General features: G+C 31.9%; 1 protein-coding gene across 1 annotated transcript; it reads left to right on the forward strand.

Annotated features, from left to right (window-relative positions):
• The first annotated feature begins 2374 nt into the window (after positions 1-2374).
• On the forward strand, positions 2375-18780 carry LOC148274543 (hatching enzyme 1.2-like). Its single transcript, XM_088236962.1, has 7 exons — positions 2375-2399; positions 4300-4440; positions 5385-5576; positions 11498-11607; positions 14116-14305; positions 16287-16423; positions 18544-18780. The coding sequence occupies exons 2-7, from the start codon at positions 4305-4307 to the stop codon at positions 18631-18633; spliced, it is 855 nt and encodes a 284-aa protein (XP_088093088.1). The 5' UTR covers positions 2375-2399; positions 4300-4304; the 3' UTR covers positions 18634-18780.
• The last annotated feature ends 1117 nt before the right edge of the window (positions 18781-19897 follow it).

Consider the following 19897-nt stretch of genomic DNA (forward strand, 5'->3'; position numbering starts at 1 on the left):
GATTTTCATCTTGAGTTATTTACAAAGTGAAAATGGCCTCAAAACAAAATATTTTAATTAAACATAACAACGCAAATATTTATTTTTTCCAATAAAAAAAAAAGAATTACAATTAACAATTAATTACCGTTATAAAAATATAAAATAACATCCATACGGCTGAGATTAGCACTATCGACGAAGAAAATCAAGAAAGGATTTCTTGGTTTGGACACATAGAGCGAATGGACAGCGAAAGAATGACTAAAAATATTTTAAATGCGAATGTTGATGGATGCAGAAAAAGAGGAATACCGAGAAATTCACTGCAAGACCCAATCCAATAAATACTTAAACATGAACATGTTAGAAGTCGGAATAAACGGCGCATGCATGGGAACATATATGAATGTGGGGAAGCGAGATCTGTATGTAAAGATATAGTGATGTGGCGTTCTGTCCTCTCAGCCTACCCATACGGGGAAATGGCGTGATAATTTGTTGATGTTGTAAAATAACATGATCAATACATATTGGGACACCATACATCAGAGTTTTTAGAGAATTAGCACACATTAGGTTATTTGGTCAGCCAGACTTTAAAAACCATTAAAACTAGTCATATACATTTAAATATTTTTTTGTATTACAAAAAACGAATGTATGCGTTATTTATCATTTCTCAAAGTAGAAAACATTTCAACTGTTGTGTAGATTTGATTATTCACTCTTTTTATCAATGTACTATCATTTCACTTTTCTATGACTGGGTATTTTTTGCATAACTAAGTTCAATTTACCTCAAGATATTGCTAACTCTTCTAAAAATTAATTCCCTTTTGAGCTAAAGTTGCATTATTACATAATATTACCCACTGAATTTTCCAAATCGGAGAAAGTCAGCTGAGAGAGATCCTTAATATTTATTGCTGCCTTTAAGAATGATTTTTTTGTGTAATTTACAACTATTTTTCTCGACAATTTTTTCTTTTTTTTAAACTCTGCTTTAAATCTAGGCTTTGTTTTTTAACTAAGATTGTGAGTTGATTAGTTTTTGAACGTAATGTACAACAATGTTTTGAGTATGTCCAAATGTTCGTAGACAGGCTGGATTTCTTACCAAGAAAGTTATTAAGATCTAAATCAGCGTCTAACTTAAAGCACTTAAACCAGCCAATGATAAATAATAAGCCCTGCAAATGCCTTGACTTTCATATTTGTTAATTAATTTATTTTGTTTTATTTATTCACAAAATATTAATTTAATTATTTTTTTTTTTTTTCATTTCCTAGCCTAAAATGTTTTTCCCCCGTGTTGCTACCTACAAATAGAGAGCTTTTTTTTATTTATTAATTTAATCGTTTTTAATAAATTTGAAGTTTTTTGTTTTTAAGTTTTTTGAAGTTTCATATTGTAATTTCTTAATTTTTATTATTATATTATCATCATCACCGTTCCATCTCCGCTCCCAAGTTGGAGCATATGCTGCCCACAAAGAGCCCCCAGGCATCTCTGTCGGCTGCCAGGTCCATTTCGTCCTGCCATGCCAGGTTTGCGTCTGATATGGACTGCCGACGAGTCAGCAGCGGACCTGATGCCTTGTAAAGTAGGCAAGTGTGGTTAAGTCTTTTAGGGGCATCCGCAGTTTATAGCCCAGCCAACCATATCGCCTCCTCTTGATAGTTCTCTCCGAAGTTTCTGCGTCCGTTCTCTTATTTTTTCATTTTTTACAAATTCGAACCCCTTTTTATTGTAGTCATATTCTTATTACTATAATATAGAAAATCAAGGCATTTACAGGGCTTATGACGACAAAAAATAATTTTACTTTATTTGTATTTATGTTTAAAGTACTAAATTTTTCGTCAATTAAAAATAATGTAACTAAATATTTGGTTTGAATCCACTTACCCACTTTGTCTGTCTATCGATTTTGAGACGTGACCGTCTCTTAGGAAACCAATTTTGTAACTTTCAACCTTTTAGCCCCTCCTCTTCTCAAATATCCACCCCCACCCATTCTCCAACATACCACTTAATATTACTCACCTAATTTTCAGTCCATATTCGGATGCAGTGATGATTGCTTCCTCTTATAATTTTGCATGTATTTTTTTCGTAAATACTACATATGTTACTGTGATAGTAAAGGTGAAAGTGTATTTTAGTATTTGCATGTTGGTTAAGTGAGTGTCCTGACGATGAGATGGGTACGTCTCAAAACTGGTAGACATAGAAAGTTGGTAAGTGGTCATATACTAATAGTTAATAACAAAAGGGTAAAAATAAAATATTTTTTTAAATTCTATTAGATGTTTGAGGATTAAAAATTCGAGTTTCCTCACTAAAACATATAAAAACGGTATAAATGATACACGTTTTATAACAAGTTAATTGTATTTTGTTTTCCTCAGATAAGGTACGATTTTGTTTTAGAAATCATTAACCCATGTATTTTTGTGCGAAAGATAAAATAATTTGTTTTCATCAATAATTATAAAGGAAAATGTTCTTCATTAAAATAGTTGAAACATTAATTATCATTTAAATTTATTCCAACAGTGAGGGAAAAACATTATTAAGAAGGGAATATGGAAGTCATTTGCAGGGCTTATGACCTATCTTTGGCTGGTATAAGTGGCCACTTTCCACACTGCGGAACATTCACCATTTTGCCCATGTTTAAACGTCCACATTTTCTCAACTCTTCCATCTGTTGACTTTTGTGAAGTAAAGGAACTGAAACCTTTATTATGTGGGTGAGATTCATCCGGCTGAACCAAATCACCTACTAGGCAACGCCTGAAAACAATTTTTGAAACAATTCACCATTCTGCCCAAAACATGGGCAGAATAGTGAATGTTACACAGTGCGTAAAGTGGCCACTTAAACTAGCCAATGACACGTCATAAGCCCTGTAAATGCCTAGACTTTCACATTCCCTTTTCAATTATGTTTTTTCCTCTCTGTTTCAAAAAATTTAAAAATGAATAACTCCCTAGGGATGAAATCAACAGTATTTTGAGTTTGTCCAAATTTTTGTAGACAAGGACTGGATTCAACTTCCTGGGGAGCTGTTTATATTAACATATTACAACAGAGATGAAGAACATTCAATAGAAAGAAATATAGAAGTCTAGGCATCTACAGGGCTTATGACCTGTCAAAAGCTGTTTTAAGAGGCCACTTTACACACTGTGTAACATTCACCATTCTGCCCATATTTGAACATTTATATTCCTTCAATCCATTTCCCAGGGAGTTGAATCCAGTCCTTTGGACAAACTCAATTTGGACAAACTCAAAATATTGTTGATAAATCCACCTGGTTCATGAAGAAGTATAGAAAATAAAAAAAAAAATTTTTAGGCTTTGCCTAGTATGTAGGTGAAATAATTCAATTACACGAATCTCACCCGCATAAATAAAGGTTTCAGCTCTTTAACTTCACAAACATCAACAGATGAAAAAATTGAAGAAATCTAAATGTTCAAATATGGGCAGAATGGTGAATGTTACACAGTGTGTAAAGTGGCAACTTAAACCAGCCATTCACAGGTCATAAGCCTTGTAGATGCCTAGACTTCTATATAACTTTCTCTTAAATGTTCTTCATCTCTGTTGTAATATGTTAATATAAACAGTTCCCCAGGGAGTTGAAACCAGTCCTTGCTACAAAAATTTGAACGAACCCAAAATATTGTTCATTACTATAAATTATTTTACATTTTACATTTATACATACATATTGGTCGTTCACCTTTTTCTTTTTTTCTTTTTTTTTTATTTTTTTTTTTATTAATTTTTTTTATAATATACAGAGGAAGTAAAACCGAGTATAAAAAAATAAAGGATAATAACATAGCAATGAAATACATATTGACAGTAAAAATAGTAAACAAAAAAATCCTACAAAGGTTTTCCCACAAAGTTATTCCTCATTCTACTGCAGTGATCCATTCTTGTTCAAACAAACCAATTACTCAAACCAGCTTGGAATTTTGAAGATGACTCAGACTCCTTTGTCACCTGATCCAGTAAATTAAAGATCCTCGGACCTACCATTGAGAAATGCCTCTTAGCCAAAATTGTTTTTCTTTTTGGTATTCACCATAGAGGAATATTTTGTTGTTATTTTTTGTTGGGTTCTTTGTTTGCTTGTGGTCCAAAAGTTGATCAGACATGACTTCAAGTAAACTTGTCTAATTAAAAGGACTTTGGCCTCTTTTTACGATGAATCAGATGAAATAGTAGGAGAATATTTGTACATTATTTTTAGTAGTGTTTGGAATACCGTCTGATACAAACGTTTTTCTAGAATTCATGATGATTAACTTACAATACCTTATTTTGCTGATCTTTGGAGTATCTTTTGTGTATTCCGCAACATTTTGGGAAAAGGATAATCCCGAAGAATTGAAAAAATTCTTGATTTCATCTGTGAATGGAAAATTTACCCGTAAGTGCAAAATGTCAGACTATTTTATTACATGATAGCTTTTTAGCTTCTAATACTTTGTATCCCGGAGCCATGTAAACACGTGATTATAAAACCATGCGTTGTGTCCCGGTCCCGTGTTTTCGACTTTTTTAGTTCTTTTTTGCTGCTGGTGAACCACGTGAAAACACGGGACCGAAATACAACGCATTGTTTTTATAATCAGGTGTTAACGCGGTTCCGGGATACAAAGCACAAAAAAAGGATTAAGGCCCTGTATATGTGCGAACATTGCAACGCGCAATGTGGCTCTCCATAAAGGCTAATGTGAGCAAAACTATCATACAAAAATGACTTATTTATAATCCTTAAAATGTAAAATGATTAGAATGACAACTGTCAAACTCAAATCAATAGTAATGGGAAATTACTGATCTGGTTTGAATGAAAAAACTGATAAAATCGATTTGATCGTTACATGATCAGTATTATTCATATAGAACAAACCTTTTGAACTTTTTCAAAGATGGTAAATAGTAATTATATTTATTTATTCATGCATTTCACAATATATACAGTTTTTTGTTCACTCTGCCCAGCTGTATGAAACAGTACTTTTGATTTTCTTGTTGTATTACTGTATAACGTTTTATTATTTAAACTTTCTACTGAATATGCTGTATCTTTTTAAAAATAAATCTTGTATAATTTTTAGGTTTATTTTTTTATTATAAATTTTGAGTATAAGGAAATTTATGTTTAAAAAAATAAAAATATTGAGTCAAATATGTTAGTATTATAAATGTTTGTAAAAGGCAGATTTGCCGTTTATATTAATAAAATTAAAATAAAAATATATTACACCTCCTGTATGTGTATGGTATGTGAAGGAATAAACTCTCACTGGGGTCGTCTATAGATATGTTTTTACATTTTTAAATAAAAATAATAATGTATATTTTCAGCGTTAACAAACGGTTCCACATCTGCAAAGCACACGTGGATGAGGAGCGGAAAGTTTGAAGGAGATATCGTCCTTACTGCAGACCAGATACAATCAAGGGTAGATGAATACGCCGGTACAAGAAATGCTATAATCGATCCAACTTTACTATGGACTGATAAAGTGGTCTATTATTCTATAAGCCTACTGTTCAGTGAGTTCTTTTTACTTTATTGTCTCGTATTTTAAAGTACCACAGAATATTTATATATTTATTTCGACGTCTTACGCCTTTGAAAAACTATAAAATAATATTGTAAAACAATTATAACGAAACAAAACACAAGTATAGAAAATATTAAAACATAAAATAAAATCAGCAGAAAATAAAGAAATGATAAAGGAACAAAAATATTTTAAGTTTGTCCAAATTTTTGTAGACAAGGACTGGATTCAACTCCCTGGGGAGCTGTTTATATTAACATATTACAACCAAGATGTATAATATAGAAGTCCAGGCATCCACAGGGCATATAACCTGTCATTGGCTGGTTTAAGTGGCTATTTTACACACTGTGTATCATTCATCATTTTGCCCATATTCGAACATCTTTATTCCTTCAATTCTATCATCTGTTGATGTTTGTGAAGTTAAAAAGCTGAAACCTTTATTTATGCGGGGGAGATTCATCTAATTGAGTTATTTCACCCACATACTAGACAACGCCTGAAAATCTTATTTTTCAATTTCTGTACTTCTTCATAGACCAGGTGAATTTATCAACTTTGGACAAACTCAAAATATCGTTGGTAAATCCACCTGGTCCATGAAGAAGTATACAAATTGAGAAAATAAGATTTTCAGGCGTTGCCGAGTATGTTTTTTATATATTCTTTTTTTGATTAATAAATTTCGTAAAAAGTACATGTTTTTGTAAAATTCTAAACATATCTACTTTTACACATCTACATTTTTTGTATGCACCACAACAGGCCAGGAGGCCTAATACAGTGGTGAATTACATCACAGAGCACCCAGGCTTGAGCAAAATCACATTTAAAATTTTTGTGTTCTCACCGGGAATCGAACCCGGAACCTTTCGTGCGTGAGTCAAGCGTCTTGACCACTACACCACGGAGGCCGCCTATCTAATAAATGTTATCACTGTAATTCTCCAAAAAAAGAGACTAACTCTTTTGCTTGGAGAGTGATTTATACTGTTGTAGTTGTTTATTTATAAGAGTTTATATAATTTTAAATACGAGTACATGGAAAAGAAAAAAAACATAGGATTTATTAAAAAAAACATAAAACAATAATACATTCATACTAATTAAAATTTAATGATGTTTTTACACGTGTTCAAAAAATTTCTTTAGATTAACTTTGAATAGGTGAAATAATTCAATCAAATGAAACTCACTCGCATAAATAAAGGTTTCAGCTTTTTAACTCCACAAATATCGACAGATGATAGAATTTAAGGAATATAGATGTTCAAATATGGGCAGAATGGTGAATGTAACACAGTGTGTAAAGTGGCCACTTGAACCAGCCAATGACAAGTCATAAGCCCTGTGAATGCCTGGACTATTTTATTACCTTTTCTAAAATGTTCTTCATCTTGGTTTTAAATTGTAATGATAAAGGAAAATTAAAAAATAAATTATATTATAGGCATGCAGCAAATTTACAATAAAAAAAGAGTTTAAATATAAAAGGTATTGAAGTAACAGAGTCGATGTATTATAGTTTAAACAGTAAAATAAGTATAACACTTAGAACGTTTTAAAATTTAGTAAAGAAGTGATAAAAAAGTAATGTTTTTAATTTGTATAAAGATAAATGAAATAAATACATGTTTGTTTGCTTACATGGGGAGTCGTGGAATAGGTAAGTATTTAGCATGGTTTGAACTATGCAAATCAACACCTAAATAAGTATTTTGTCTCGTCCCACGCTTTCTCACATAAAAATTCACATCATTTAAAAGTTCGGGACTGTTCGGGGGGGGGGGGGCTGAAGCTGTTTTAGAGATTTGAGAGACAGTCAGCTGCGCATATTCATGAGGGGGAAGGAGAATGCATGGAAAGAGACCAATACGTCGTCCTCACCCATCGAATCCTTTCAATACCTCTGATTTTTTTATTCAATAATTAAACACAAGTTAACATCGTTTCGAGCCAATTCGATTTACGCCGATTTACAATTACGCCAGTTGGTGCCAGCGTGGGATTTCCCGGTTCGGCCGATACCAGACAACAGTGGGCGACGCGATTCTAATAGCAGACACACTTTTACACGAAGTTTTATTATATTACCGTGTATGCGAGCAGCCTATTGTGTGTGTGAAATTGTTTCCAAATTAGTTTTTGTTTTGCTTTTAAGTAAAATTAAACGGTTTCATTATATTTTTTATTTTATTATTATTAAAATAAAAATAATATTCAAATATTTGTAGTTTATGCTATGATTCTGCAAGAAAGGAAGCGACAATCAAAGCAAATGAAATTGGATGCTTTTTTTAAAAATGTGTGAGAATTTAATTTATTACCGACGAATTGATGAGCTAGTATTTATTATAAAAAATCATTATTTATATCAAGAGATTATTATTTATTTTGTTAACGTATTTCAATCGTATTTACTAAATACATTAATAATTTATTTTGAATATATGTAGGATGACGAAATAAAAGTTGTTACAGTCAAAAAAATAAAGGAAGAAATAACCACGACAATAGTGAAATTATAGCAGACGGAAGTTTTCCGAAAGTAATGAAATTAGCAAGAATAACACCAATTTACAAAGGAAGAGAAAAAAACTCAGCTTCTAACTACAGACCTATTGCAAACTTAACCATTCTAAGTAAAATATTTGAAAAAGTGCTACAAAATCGATTATACCAACACCTCGAAAACCTTAATTTTATTGCAAAAGACCAACATGGATTTCAAAAAAGAAAGGGTACCTCCACAGCAATGACATCAGTTTGCAACTTTATACAAACCAAAATTGATAAAGGAAATACAGTGACTGCACTCACACTTGACTTCAAGAAGGCATTTGACACAGTCTACATAGATACCCTTCTAGATAAACTACAACATACAGGAGTTAAGGGACAAGCTCTCAAAATATTTGAAAACTATCTACAAGGAAGAAAACAGTTTACGAAAATCGAAGAACACAAAAGTGAAATAACAACAATGCAATTTCGGAGTACCTCAGGGATCAATATTAAGACCATTGTTTTATATAATATACATTAACGACATAATACACATGACATAATGGGAAAAAAAACAATCTATGCGGACGACTTAGGAATTTTATGTGAAAACAAAAATGACATTGAAACGACTAAAACCATCAACAATGACGTGCAAAAACTATTTAAATGGACAAACAAAAACTTCTTAACACTAAATAAATGCCAAGAAATGCCAAATAATACATTTCGAAACACAAAAGAAGAACCATAACATGAACATAAAAATAAACAACGAAACCCTTAAAGAACTAGAACATGTGACTTACCTAGGACTCACAATGGATAGGCAATTGAAATGGACAAAACACATAGACGAACTCACTAAAGTAATGGCATCACTACATAGTCTCTTCTACAAAATTAAAGATTTTATACCAAGAAAGGAAAAAATTATGATGTACGAAGCCTATGTCAAAAGTAAATTGAGTTACATGATCGCCTTCTGGGGAACTGGTAACAAGACAGACGTAACAAGAATACAAAGACAACAAAATATAATTCTTAAACTAACATACAACCTACCCTACCCAACCTCTACGACTGAACTGTACAAAAAAAAACACCAGTTTGACATAAACTACTTGATTAAAATTAAGACCTTAAATATTTTGCACAAAATAACACTGAGAAACATACAAGACAACAACATAATATTAGTCAAAAATGCTGACATACACAAATATAACACCAGACAACAACAACACTATCATATTGAAAAAGCAAAGACGTCGTCAATCTCACCCTGTATATAAGCGTTAAAAAGAACAGGTGATAGTGAGCATCCCTGTCTTACCCCTTGTCTTATATTGGATTCTTTAGTATCGTCGTCACATTTGATTATAGCGGCCGGCGGTTATTGAATAATAAGTACTTATTAGGCACAAAAAAAGCATTCTGTCGGAAATCGGGGATAAAATATACTCACAGTATACCAAAGTTTCACATTGTTGCGTATGTTGTTACGTATGGGGAGAGAATTCAATCGCGTGCGCACTCTTAGAACTCTTTACTTTACATATGTTCGAAGTCAATTAGAATTTGCATCTCCTGAGTCACAGAGAAGGTGTAAAGATACACGGCCAAAAGGTGGATAAGATAAGGTTTGCTGACGATATTGCTATGGTTGCTGAAAGTGAAGAAGAACTGCAAGAGGCCTTAACAACTATGGAAAGCATTCTTCAAAATAACTACAGTATAAAGATAAATAAAGACAAAACAAAGCTACTGACTGTAGGCCGAATGCAACACCAGATGAGAGTAGTGATGTCAGGAATACCACTAAAGAACACCAAGGAGTTTGTCTACCTCGGGAGCAAAATAACGTGGGACGGTCGGTCTAAGAGCGAGGTCGACAGCCGTACACATCAAGCTAGACTTGCATTAAATAAAAGGTCAAAAATAATTTAATCAAATAATATAGACCTAAAACTAAGAATACTCCTAATCAAGACCTTTGTATGGAGTATATTGATGTATGGCTGCGAGACATGGTGCCTATCCGAAAGAGATAAACGGAGACTAGAGGCTTTTGAGATGTGGTCCTATAGAAGACTACTAGGAATTTCCTGGAGAGACCACATTACAAATGAGGAGGTTCTCAAAAGAATCGAAGGTGGAAGGCACCTGCTCAGGACCTTGTCCGAAAGGCGAGCGAGATGGATCGGCCATGTAATACGTCAAGAAGGCCTCCTGCATGTCATATTGGAGGGGATGACCGAGGGGACAAATTCTAGGAGACGCCCACGCCGAGAGTACCCGGAGGACCTATTAGAGGACGTGCGCTGCTCATCATTTGCTGACTTTAAAAGAGCCGCACAAGACAGGAAGGAATGGAGGAAAAGAATGAATGTAATTGCTGCCAGCCAATTCCAGGATTGAGACCAGAGATGAAGAAGATTTAATAACAAATTATTTCAGTCGATATGTAAATGTGTGATGGAAGAATACTGAAAATCTAAACTCAATATTTATTATATTTTTATAAAGATATTAAAGTTATTAGACGCAATGTGTATTAGCTACACATCATCAAGGAGGGTTGAGAATGCGCTCCAAAACTGTTGTTAAGGAGGAAATTAATTTGTCGGATACCATTGTTTTAAATGCGAACAATCGACTAAAGTTTTCACACTTTGAGCTAGCGGGTTAAACGAGAATTTGAAAATTCAATGCTTACGATGGATTATTTCGCTAAGTTATCAAACAATTTAAAAATAATTTTGCTGGTACTCTTTTGGTTTCAAACTCATTTATTTTTAAAATACTCTTGTAAGCATTAATTTAATACCAAACTTTACCTGTTCTGAAGTGGCTTATATAGCACCATGCATGCATCGGTTATCGGAAAAAAAGAAAATAACTGTATCTTTTACAGAAAAAATTTTTTTTTTATTTTTTTTTTTTTATCAATATTCCTACAGAGATGAGGTAGAATTTTTTTAAATTCAGGATTATCGATATTCGAGCGTTTACAGGGCTTATGATCTGTCATTGGCTGGGTTGAGTGGCCACTTTACGTTTTAACAACATTCCCCATTCCGCTTATTAGCGAATATCGATACTCCTGAATAATCCTGAATTTGAAAAAATTCTACCTCATCTCTGTAGGAATATTGATAAAAAAAAAAAAATAAAAAATAAAAAAAAAAAAAAAAAAAATATATATATATATATATATACCTACTCCCCCTCGGGAGAAATCCAGATTTGTGTATGTACAAAAATACACATACCAAAAAAATAATGTTGTGAAAAAAATATTGTTTTAATTAATATATTTTTTAGATTAGTTCAAAACCATATTTATTATTACCGATTTTTAAATGTTATACAGTACAATAATTTGATGTTGATTTTTAGCTCTATCCCAAAGACTGGCTATACACGCGGCTATGAAAGACATATCCCAAAACTCTTGTGTTAAATTTCAAAGGAGGGGCTTATTTACTCGAAATTACATATTTATAAGTGTAAGTTTGGTTTAAACATATTTATTTATTTATATAAACACCCGATGGGCATTTTTAAAGACATATTTATACACAGAAAATTATTAAAAAGGAAAGTAGAAAGACACAATGGTATATAGTATACTTGGTGGGAGTGGAAGCGGGAGAGAGATATTTATAATTGAATTTGATTCAGTGATCGTTTGAAAGAAGACAACTTGTTATTAAAGAAATAATAAGAATTCTGGGCATAGGGGAATGAAAACCATAGTTAGTTCGATGGTTATCGGTATGAAAGAGTAAGTTTTGTCTGAGGTTTCTAGTTGGGATATTTAATATAATCTTAATATATTGTTCCTTTATCCGTCTTCTTTCCTTCCCATCCCCTCTCCTCTCTAGTGTTAATTTTTATTTTTTTATTTTTTTCATTTCGTTATTCTTTGTTTTAAATTTTTGTATGAAATTGTAAGATTCAATATGTCCATGTATTTATAATTTTCTCAAACTGAACGGTTTGGGTAGGTAGGAAGAAATTGCCTTAAGGTAATATGCCCGCCCTTAAATGTATATATATTTATACTGATTGAATCTCCCAATGATTGTCTTCTTTTTCAACATGATATTAATTAACAATATTTTGAGTTTGTCCAAATTTTTGTAGACAAGGACTGGATTCAACTCCCTGGGGAGCTGTTTTTCTGTGTTTTTTGTTGTGTTTCTGTAGCCTAGTATGTGGGTGAAATAATTCAACTAGATGAATCTCACCCGCATAAATAAAGGTTTCAGCTCTTTAACTTCACAAACATAAACAAATGAAAGAATTGAAGGAAATAGATGTTCAAATATAGGCAAAATGGTGAATGTTACACAGTGTGTAAAGTGGCCACTTAAACCAGCCATTGACAGGTCATAAGCCCTGTAGATGCCTAGACTTCCATATTACCTTCTCTTAAATGTTCTTCATCTCTGTTGAAATATATTAATGATATTAATTGTTTTAATGAATGGTGCGACATCAATTGTTTTCAACTTAACATTGACAAATGTAAAATAAAATCTTTCTCCCGACGAAAAAAACCTATATGATTCAACTACAAACTAAAAAATACTTCCCTTTCAATGGTTTCTTCAATAAAGGATCTTGGCATTACTTTAGATAGTAAACTCTCCTATCGTGAACACATTGATAATATTGTAAACAAATCGCTCAAACTTCTCGGTTTTATCAATAGAGTGACGGCGGACTTCAAAAATATTAATACCATCAAAACTCTTTATTGCTCACTAGTTCGACCCCATCTAGAATACGCTTCTCCTATTTGGTCTCCATTCTACAGGACTCATATTGACCATATCGAGTCTGTCCAACACCGTTTTTTAAGAAAAGTGGCATGGTTGCTCGGATTACAAAGGGGTAATTATTCTTATTTTGAAATAGAGCAATCTCTTAATCTGTCTTCATTGGAGAGACGTAGAACTGAGATGGACCTTATATGCATTTTCAAAATACTTAATGCTTTAAGTGATGTCCCATCTCTGTTGTAATCAATTTCTTTTCATGTTCCCAACCGTGTCACCAGAAGTCAAAATCTGCTATTTATTAAATCTTCTAAGAGCAACTTTGGTTTTTATGCCCCAATGTCCAGAATGTGTAGATTAGTCAATTCATCACACGACTTGGAATTTTTAGGGATAGATCTTCCGGCTTTTCGTAGGTCTCTTCGCGACTAAACAGTGTGGGATGAAGTTGGATTGGCACGGTTTAGCTCAAAGTTTTTGGTCTTTCGTTTTTTTAAATTATATTGTTTACAATTATTGTTTTGCCCTTGTTTGTCTTTGGTAAATAGTTTTATGTTCTTTTTGTTCAGTTTCTTGCATTTATGTTTCTTCATGTAACAGTTGTAATTGGCTTAGTCCGTATATATATAATAAATAAATAAATAAATATGTATTTAAAGTGTCATATAAAAGAAAATAAATAAATGCTAATGCTCTACTGTTTACTCATTTTATGTTCATAATACACTGACGTTTTTATATATTTTGTATGCTGACATATGAATATGTATTTTTCTTTGTATATAACCATGTTTTTAGTTTGTTTTTTATATCTGTGCCACTGAACTCATTATATTAATATATTGTAAAAGGCACTTGTGACGTATAATAAATAGTAGTTTGGTTGAGTTTTGGTGAAAAAAATATTACTTTGAAGTGGTTTTAATGCGATCCCGAGTTTTTTTTTTCTTATTTGATCTAGGCTTATAAAGGATTTTTTAATAAAAATATATGTAACAGGCGCAGGAAGCATGCCAAAAAAGGATTTTTCATGGATTCCTGTATTTTATTATTATTGGATTTTTTATTTCAATTTGAAATTTCAATCACTCTATTCTTTAAATATTTACCTACCTATCCATATAGAGTTAACAGTTCAATCATCAGTAATATTGCCTCTGTTGGAAGAATACGAAACGATGTTTTTAATATCTGATACCTTTATTATTAATCATTCTTAATTATTTAAAGAAATCAAAGCCTGGATGTTACTCCCAAGTTGGCATGGTGGGAGGAAAACAGGTGTTAAATATTGAAAATAACTGCTTTGTCCATGGAATAATCGTCCACGAGATGTTACATGCTCTTGGCTTCTACCACATGCAGAGCACATACGACAGAGATGACTATGTGCAAATTATATGGAACAAGATTCAACCAGGTAATGACGGACGACAAATTTATATTACGACACAAGACAAAGACAACAAAATGCTTCTACTGTTAATTGATTGGATTCTCGTCTGAAAGATCTAGCCGATCTTAGGTGACTTACGAATGAGGAAAAAGATGCGCTGTCAACTAATATTGTTTCCGTTCGAATTCCACAATGACACACGTCATATGTCTCAGACGAAAACAGTTTAAAATTTAAACATAATAAAAAAACATAAGTACCTAATTAGTATAATTTTAGTATAAAGAAAAAAAATCGGAGAAAAATGCATTTTGATGCACTGCATCAAACAATTTTTTTTCTAACCTCAGGTTAGTACACAGTGGCTCAATGGAGTTTTTTCACGCAGTATGATAAATTTGAAGATGAATGAGGAATTTCAGTGGGTTTTTTTGTTTTTTTATTTGTTAATAGACTATTAAACTAAGCTGATTAAAAAAAAAATATATATTTATCGTATTATTAGCGCTATGATTTTATAAAGTTTGTATTTCTAAAATAAATAGGCGTGTGACGTCAGAGGTTCTCTTCCGCTTATTATCGATCAATTCTGTATATTGATGCATTTTCGGCAAGCAAACGTATGCTAGTGTATTGTATACTTTCAGTTTCTGGTTTATTTTTTTCGGCTGTCTTTGTCTCGTTTTAGAATATTGTTTGTGATATATAAGGGTACAAGAAACAAATCAGAAATCTCCACCAAAAATGGAAAATTAGTTATTGTTGCCTAAATAAACTATACCTGAAAACCTACCTACCCAAAAAATAGTGTAATTCAAAACCATATCTAAATCTTGCAAAAACAGATTTCAATTTTACTACTCGACACCTTACGAGTAGCATTTTCCATTGCGTGAGTGAAGCATAATTACAAATCTTATTATTAATTGAATTGGCATTCACTTCGTAACACTTCATTATAAATTATTATGAAAATAAATCTTTGTTATTGATTTTACAACTAGAAATAATTCACAAAAATTTTAGTTCTGAGAACAGCTTAATTAATAATCATACATTTAATCACCCCTCGCCTTTATTGACAATGTTCCCTTTGCGACATCCCTTACTCCACTTACCCATCTAGACCCCCTTCTGTTAACACTCTCTTAGCCGAGTGATGTCTTTCCACATATTAAATCTTAGGCTAAATTATTGTAACTTCCACTTATGTGCAAAATTTATAGAAAAATATTCTACTTAATGTCCCGTCCCTCATTGATCGTGTTTTCATATCTGTACTTTAGATAACTATCCATATATATGCTACGTTGTAATAATAACAGCTATTTGTCAAGAAGGCACTTGTGAAGTTCTGGAAATCTGTAGATAAAGTCAGGACACAGAAAAATATACAGACCCGATCAGCGGGAAGGACTAATTACCTTGGCCCAACCACTCACTTGAAGCTAGCTCAAAGAAACTTTACCTTCCTGGCTCCGAAATTTTTCAATCAACTTCCGGCAGCCATAAAAAACTCTACAAGTGCCAATGTATTTAAGGAAAATGTTTGCAATTGGTTGCTACGCATCGATAGGGACGAGGTTGTCAATTTTTTTAAAGTACGAAATTAGCACAAATTTACAAATCTGCTTTCCTTCCATACTCTTTTACTTTTATTTGCTTTTTATATATATTGATAATTTTTAAGTTTTTCTTATTATGTATTTTTGTATAATTTAATTTAGTACGTACTATTATTTGGCATATGATTTATTGCTCCTATTCCTTATATTTCTTACTATAATTGAGTGAATTTCTAGAAACATAACTAATTCATATTTTAAAAATTATTTCTGATTATCTTTTTTGCATTGTATTCTTTGGAATTTGATTATTTATTGCATTTACCTTTTTTCTAGATTGTGATTCTATGTCATTATAATTTGATCTAATTAATTTTACTATGTATTTTTATTGTTATTTATTGTGGCTTATATTATTATATAATATTTTTTTTTTTTAGGTAAAGAATATAATTTCGTCAAGTATGGAACTAACATAGTTACTAACTTTGATGTGGAATACGATTATGGAAGTGTGATGCATTACCCTAAAGATGGATTCAGCGTTGACGGAAGTGACACTATTGTTCCGTTAAAGGTAATACACATGTAATAAATTCATGTCCATTCATACAGGAAAACCATTTCCTTTATTTCCAAGTTATTAATGAGGAAATTCAGTGGTTTAAAAAAGTAAAATGTTTTTGCCTTGTGCGGGTCTGAAAAGAGGCTTCTCTAGATAATTATTGCTCTGAGGGGCAAACACATTCTGCAGTTACAAAGCGCGTGGGTGGTTGGAAATCTACACCCTGTTTACCATTTAAACTTTAATATTATATTAAAATCGGGTTGTGGTCCTGTGGCTAGTGTCTCGGACTCACGGACCAAAGGTCTGTGGTTCAAATCTCACTCTACCCCAACTTGATTCCATTTTCTAATAGTGAGTTATTTACAACTCGTTGAAAATGGCCCTCAAAATTAAATATTTGGGTAAATCATTATAACGCAAATATTTCTAAAAAAAATAAAATACATACAAACAAACAAACCACTACGCCGTTTTCTCGTAGGGGTAGGCAGAGAGGATAGAACGCCATCACTCTATCTTGGCAGACGTACATCGCTTCCTCTACATTCATACATCTTCTCATGTACGCACGCCGATTATTCCTACTTTTGACAAGTCCATCTTCAAGTATTTGATGGACTTGATCGTGCCATGTCTTTCTCGGTTTTTCTCGTTTTCTACATCCATCAACATTCGCATTGTAGATCCTTTTATCATATTCTTTCGCTGTCCATTCGCTCTACATGTCCAAACCAACGCAGCACCCCTTTCTTGATTCTGTCGACAATGCATGTCTCAGCCTTACACACTTCACTGATCTCGACATTTGTGCACCTATCAGACATCGTTTTACCACACATTTGCCTGAGGGATCGCATTTCGACAGCATTCAACCTACTTTCATCATCATTTTTCCAATTCCATACTTCGATCCCATACATTAAAGTTGGCACTAGAACTCCGTTGTGAACTGCTAGTTTAGTCTCCTGCGATAAACATTTGATTTCAGTGTTCACCCTGTTCCCGGTACTCACCCTCCTTTCAATATCTTTCTCGGTCTTTCCATCCCCAGTAAACATACTTTCCAGGTACACAAATTCTTCTTAGATTATGATTATAATTTAAAATACCCAGATTACTAGAAAAATAAAACGCTTTGCACTTACAGCCAATCTGATAAACAAAATTGATTTTTTCCCTTGAAAATAGACGCACTTCATCTGAATTATGCTATTTATGTAAATAATTCAATAATAAAGTAAACTGTTATAACCTACTTTCAAAATTAAGTATTTATTCCACCTGCCAGTCTGTAGGACTAACTATGCACAACACTCTTTCCTCTATCGTTTTTGATCTAAGTACAATGCTTTTTTTTCATCTATGGATATAGTTAACATGCCCCTTAATTTATTTAAAAATAAATTGAGATTCATTATTTCTGGCTGCGATACGCTCCCACTCGCTATTTAATGATACTCACGCTTACACACAACTGAACACTTACTCCCACACAAACACACCTCTACACGTACTCTCATACAATTACAAAAAAACACCCTTTTTTTGTACCACAAAATAATATGAATGATTTTAATTTAGAAATTTTGCTAGTCTGCTTTTAAACCGTATCTTTTTTATGTTATTATTTAATTGTCGACTGTTTGTTTTTGTAAAATAAATAAAAAAATATTAATGTTAATTTAATATTTCTAACATAAGCGCAATATTATAAAGCGTCTTGCAGCTACAACGCGCATGTACTAATGAAGTAATATCACATCAGAATATCAAAAACAATATGTTAAATGGATTTAGAAAAAAAAATGTGTTTTCAAAATCAATATAAATATTTAAAAAAAACATTTTTTCATTTATAATTTTAAAAATAAAATTGTGGAAAAATAGATCTTAATGAAAACGCGACATGTTTAGCCTTGACAATTGTTAAGTCGAGATTCGTGACGGCGCTCTGTTTAAATTTTGTGACCCAAATCGTGACGCATTTGAGGCGTAACCAATGCAATGAAATTCAAAATAATTACTTTTTTCAATAAAACAAACAAAGTACCGTATCCGGGGAATGGAGAATACACTCATGTGTGAACTAGAACCAGAATATGTTTTGACTCATATTTTTTTTATTTCAGCCCACAACTTTGACTCTTGGACAAACAATTGGTATGAGCGATAAAGACATCGTACGACTCAACAAACTCTATTCCTGCTCGGGATTTTAAACAAAACTTAGTTATATGTTAAAAAAAAAAAAAAAAAAAACATCAAGCAACCAGACATTTAACTTTAAAAAATGGGTTTTTTATGAACGCAGTTTGCTACAAAATATTTGAATTTTCAGTTTCAAGACATTTTATTTGACATCTATATTTTCATCCATAATTAATATAAAAATGTTGAATTGAAATGCCTTACCAAGCACCAGAGCATAATATAATGCTCTTTTTGTGAGAAACAACTTTTCCTTTTATTTTGATATTTGTTAATTTAATAAGGTTTTTTTGTTATTTTTAAAATGAATAAAACAAATTTAATAAAAATAAAAATTTACTCAGCAAACACTCTTAAAAAAAAAATAACAAAAATTTTGCGGCTCATCGTAAAAAAAATATTTTTTAAATATAATAAATAAAACATCTTCGTTTTTAACCACATAAGTATAAAAATATGAATTATGAATGTTTTTTATTTTACTCTCATGTTTACCATTTTTGCTCGCATTTACTCAAACAATATAATAACTATTTAACCTTTCTATTTATTATTATTTTTCATATATAAAACTTCAAGTACAAAGAATAAGTATTTTGGTGGACTTATTATTGAAAGGAATATCTTCCAGCCATTCAAAAAACAGACTGGTCAAAGAAAGGGTGGGTCAAAAATTTGTAATAAAAAACAAAAAAAACTATTAACATATTACAACAGAGATGATGAACATTTAAAAGAAGGTAATATATAAGTCTAGGCATCTACAGGGCTTATGAACTTTCAATGGCTGGTTTAAGTGGCCACTTTACACACTGTGTAACATTCACCATTCTGCCTATATTTGAACATCTATATTTCTTCAATTCTTTCATCTGTTGATGTTTGTGAAGTTAAAGAGCTGAAACCTTTATTTATGCGAGTGAGATTCGTCTGATTGAATTATTTCACCTGCATACTAGGCAACGCCTAAAAATGTTATTTTTTCAATTTCTATACTTCTTCATGGACCAGGTAATTTATCAACAATATTTTGAGTTTGTCCAAATTTAAATAGCTCCCCAGTTAGTTGAATCCAGTTCTTGTCTACAAAAATTTGGACAAACTCAAAATATTGTTGAAAAAAATATATATCAAAAATCACATTATAAAAATACATAAAAAAACAGAAGATAACTTAAGAGGAATAGTACTGGTAACATATTAATGAGACGTTTTTTAACGTAAAAATAGTTATTTTAAATAAGTATTAATCAAGATAAAAACATATCATATCAG

This window comes from Micrasema longulum, unplaced genomic scaffold (assembly GCF_059751315.1).
Source record: "Micrasema longulum isolate JH-2025_06_02 unplaced genomic scaffold, ASM5975131v1 h1tg001627l, whole genome shotgun sequence".
Classification (NCBI taxonomy): Eukaryota; Metazoa; Arthropoda; class Insecta; order Trichoptera; family Brachycentridae; genus Micrasema; species Micrasema longulum.

Excerpts from the sequence above, each read along its gene's own strand:
- LOC148274543 (XM_088236962.1), top strand. The coding sequence starts at position 4,305 with ATGATGATTAACTTACAATACCTTATTTTGCTGATCTTTGGAGTATCT. Across the intron at positions 5,577-11,497 it reads TTCTATAAGCCTACTGTTCA|CTCTATCCCAAAGACTGGCT; the intron begins GTGAGTTCTTTT and ends GTTGATTTTTAG. Across the intron at positions 16,424-18,543 it reads ACACTATTGTTCCGTTAAAG|CCCACAACTTTGACTCTTGG; the intron begins GTAATACACATG and ends TTTTTATTTCAG.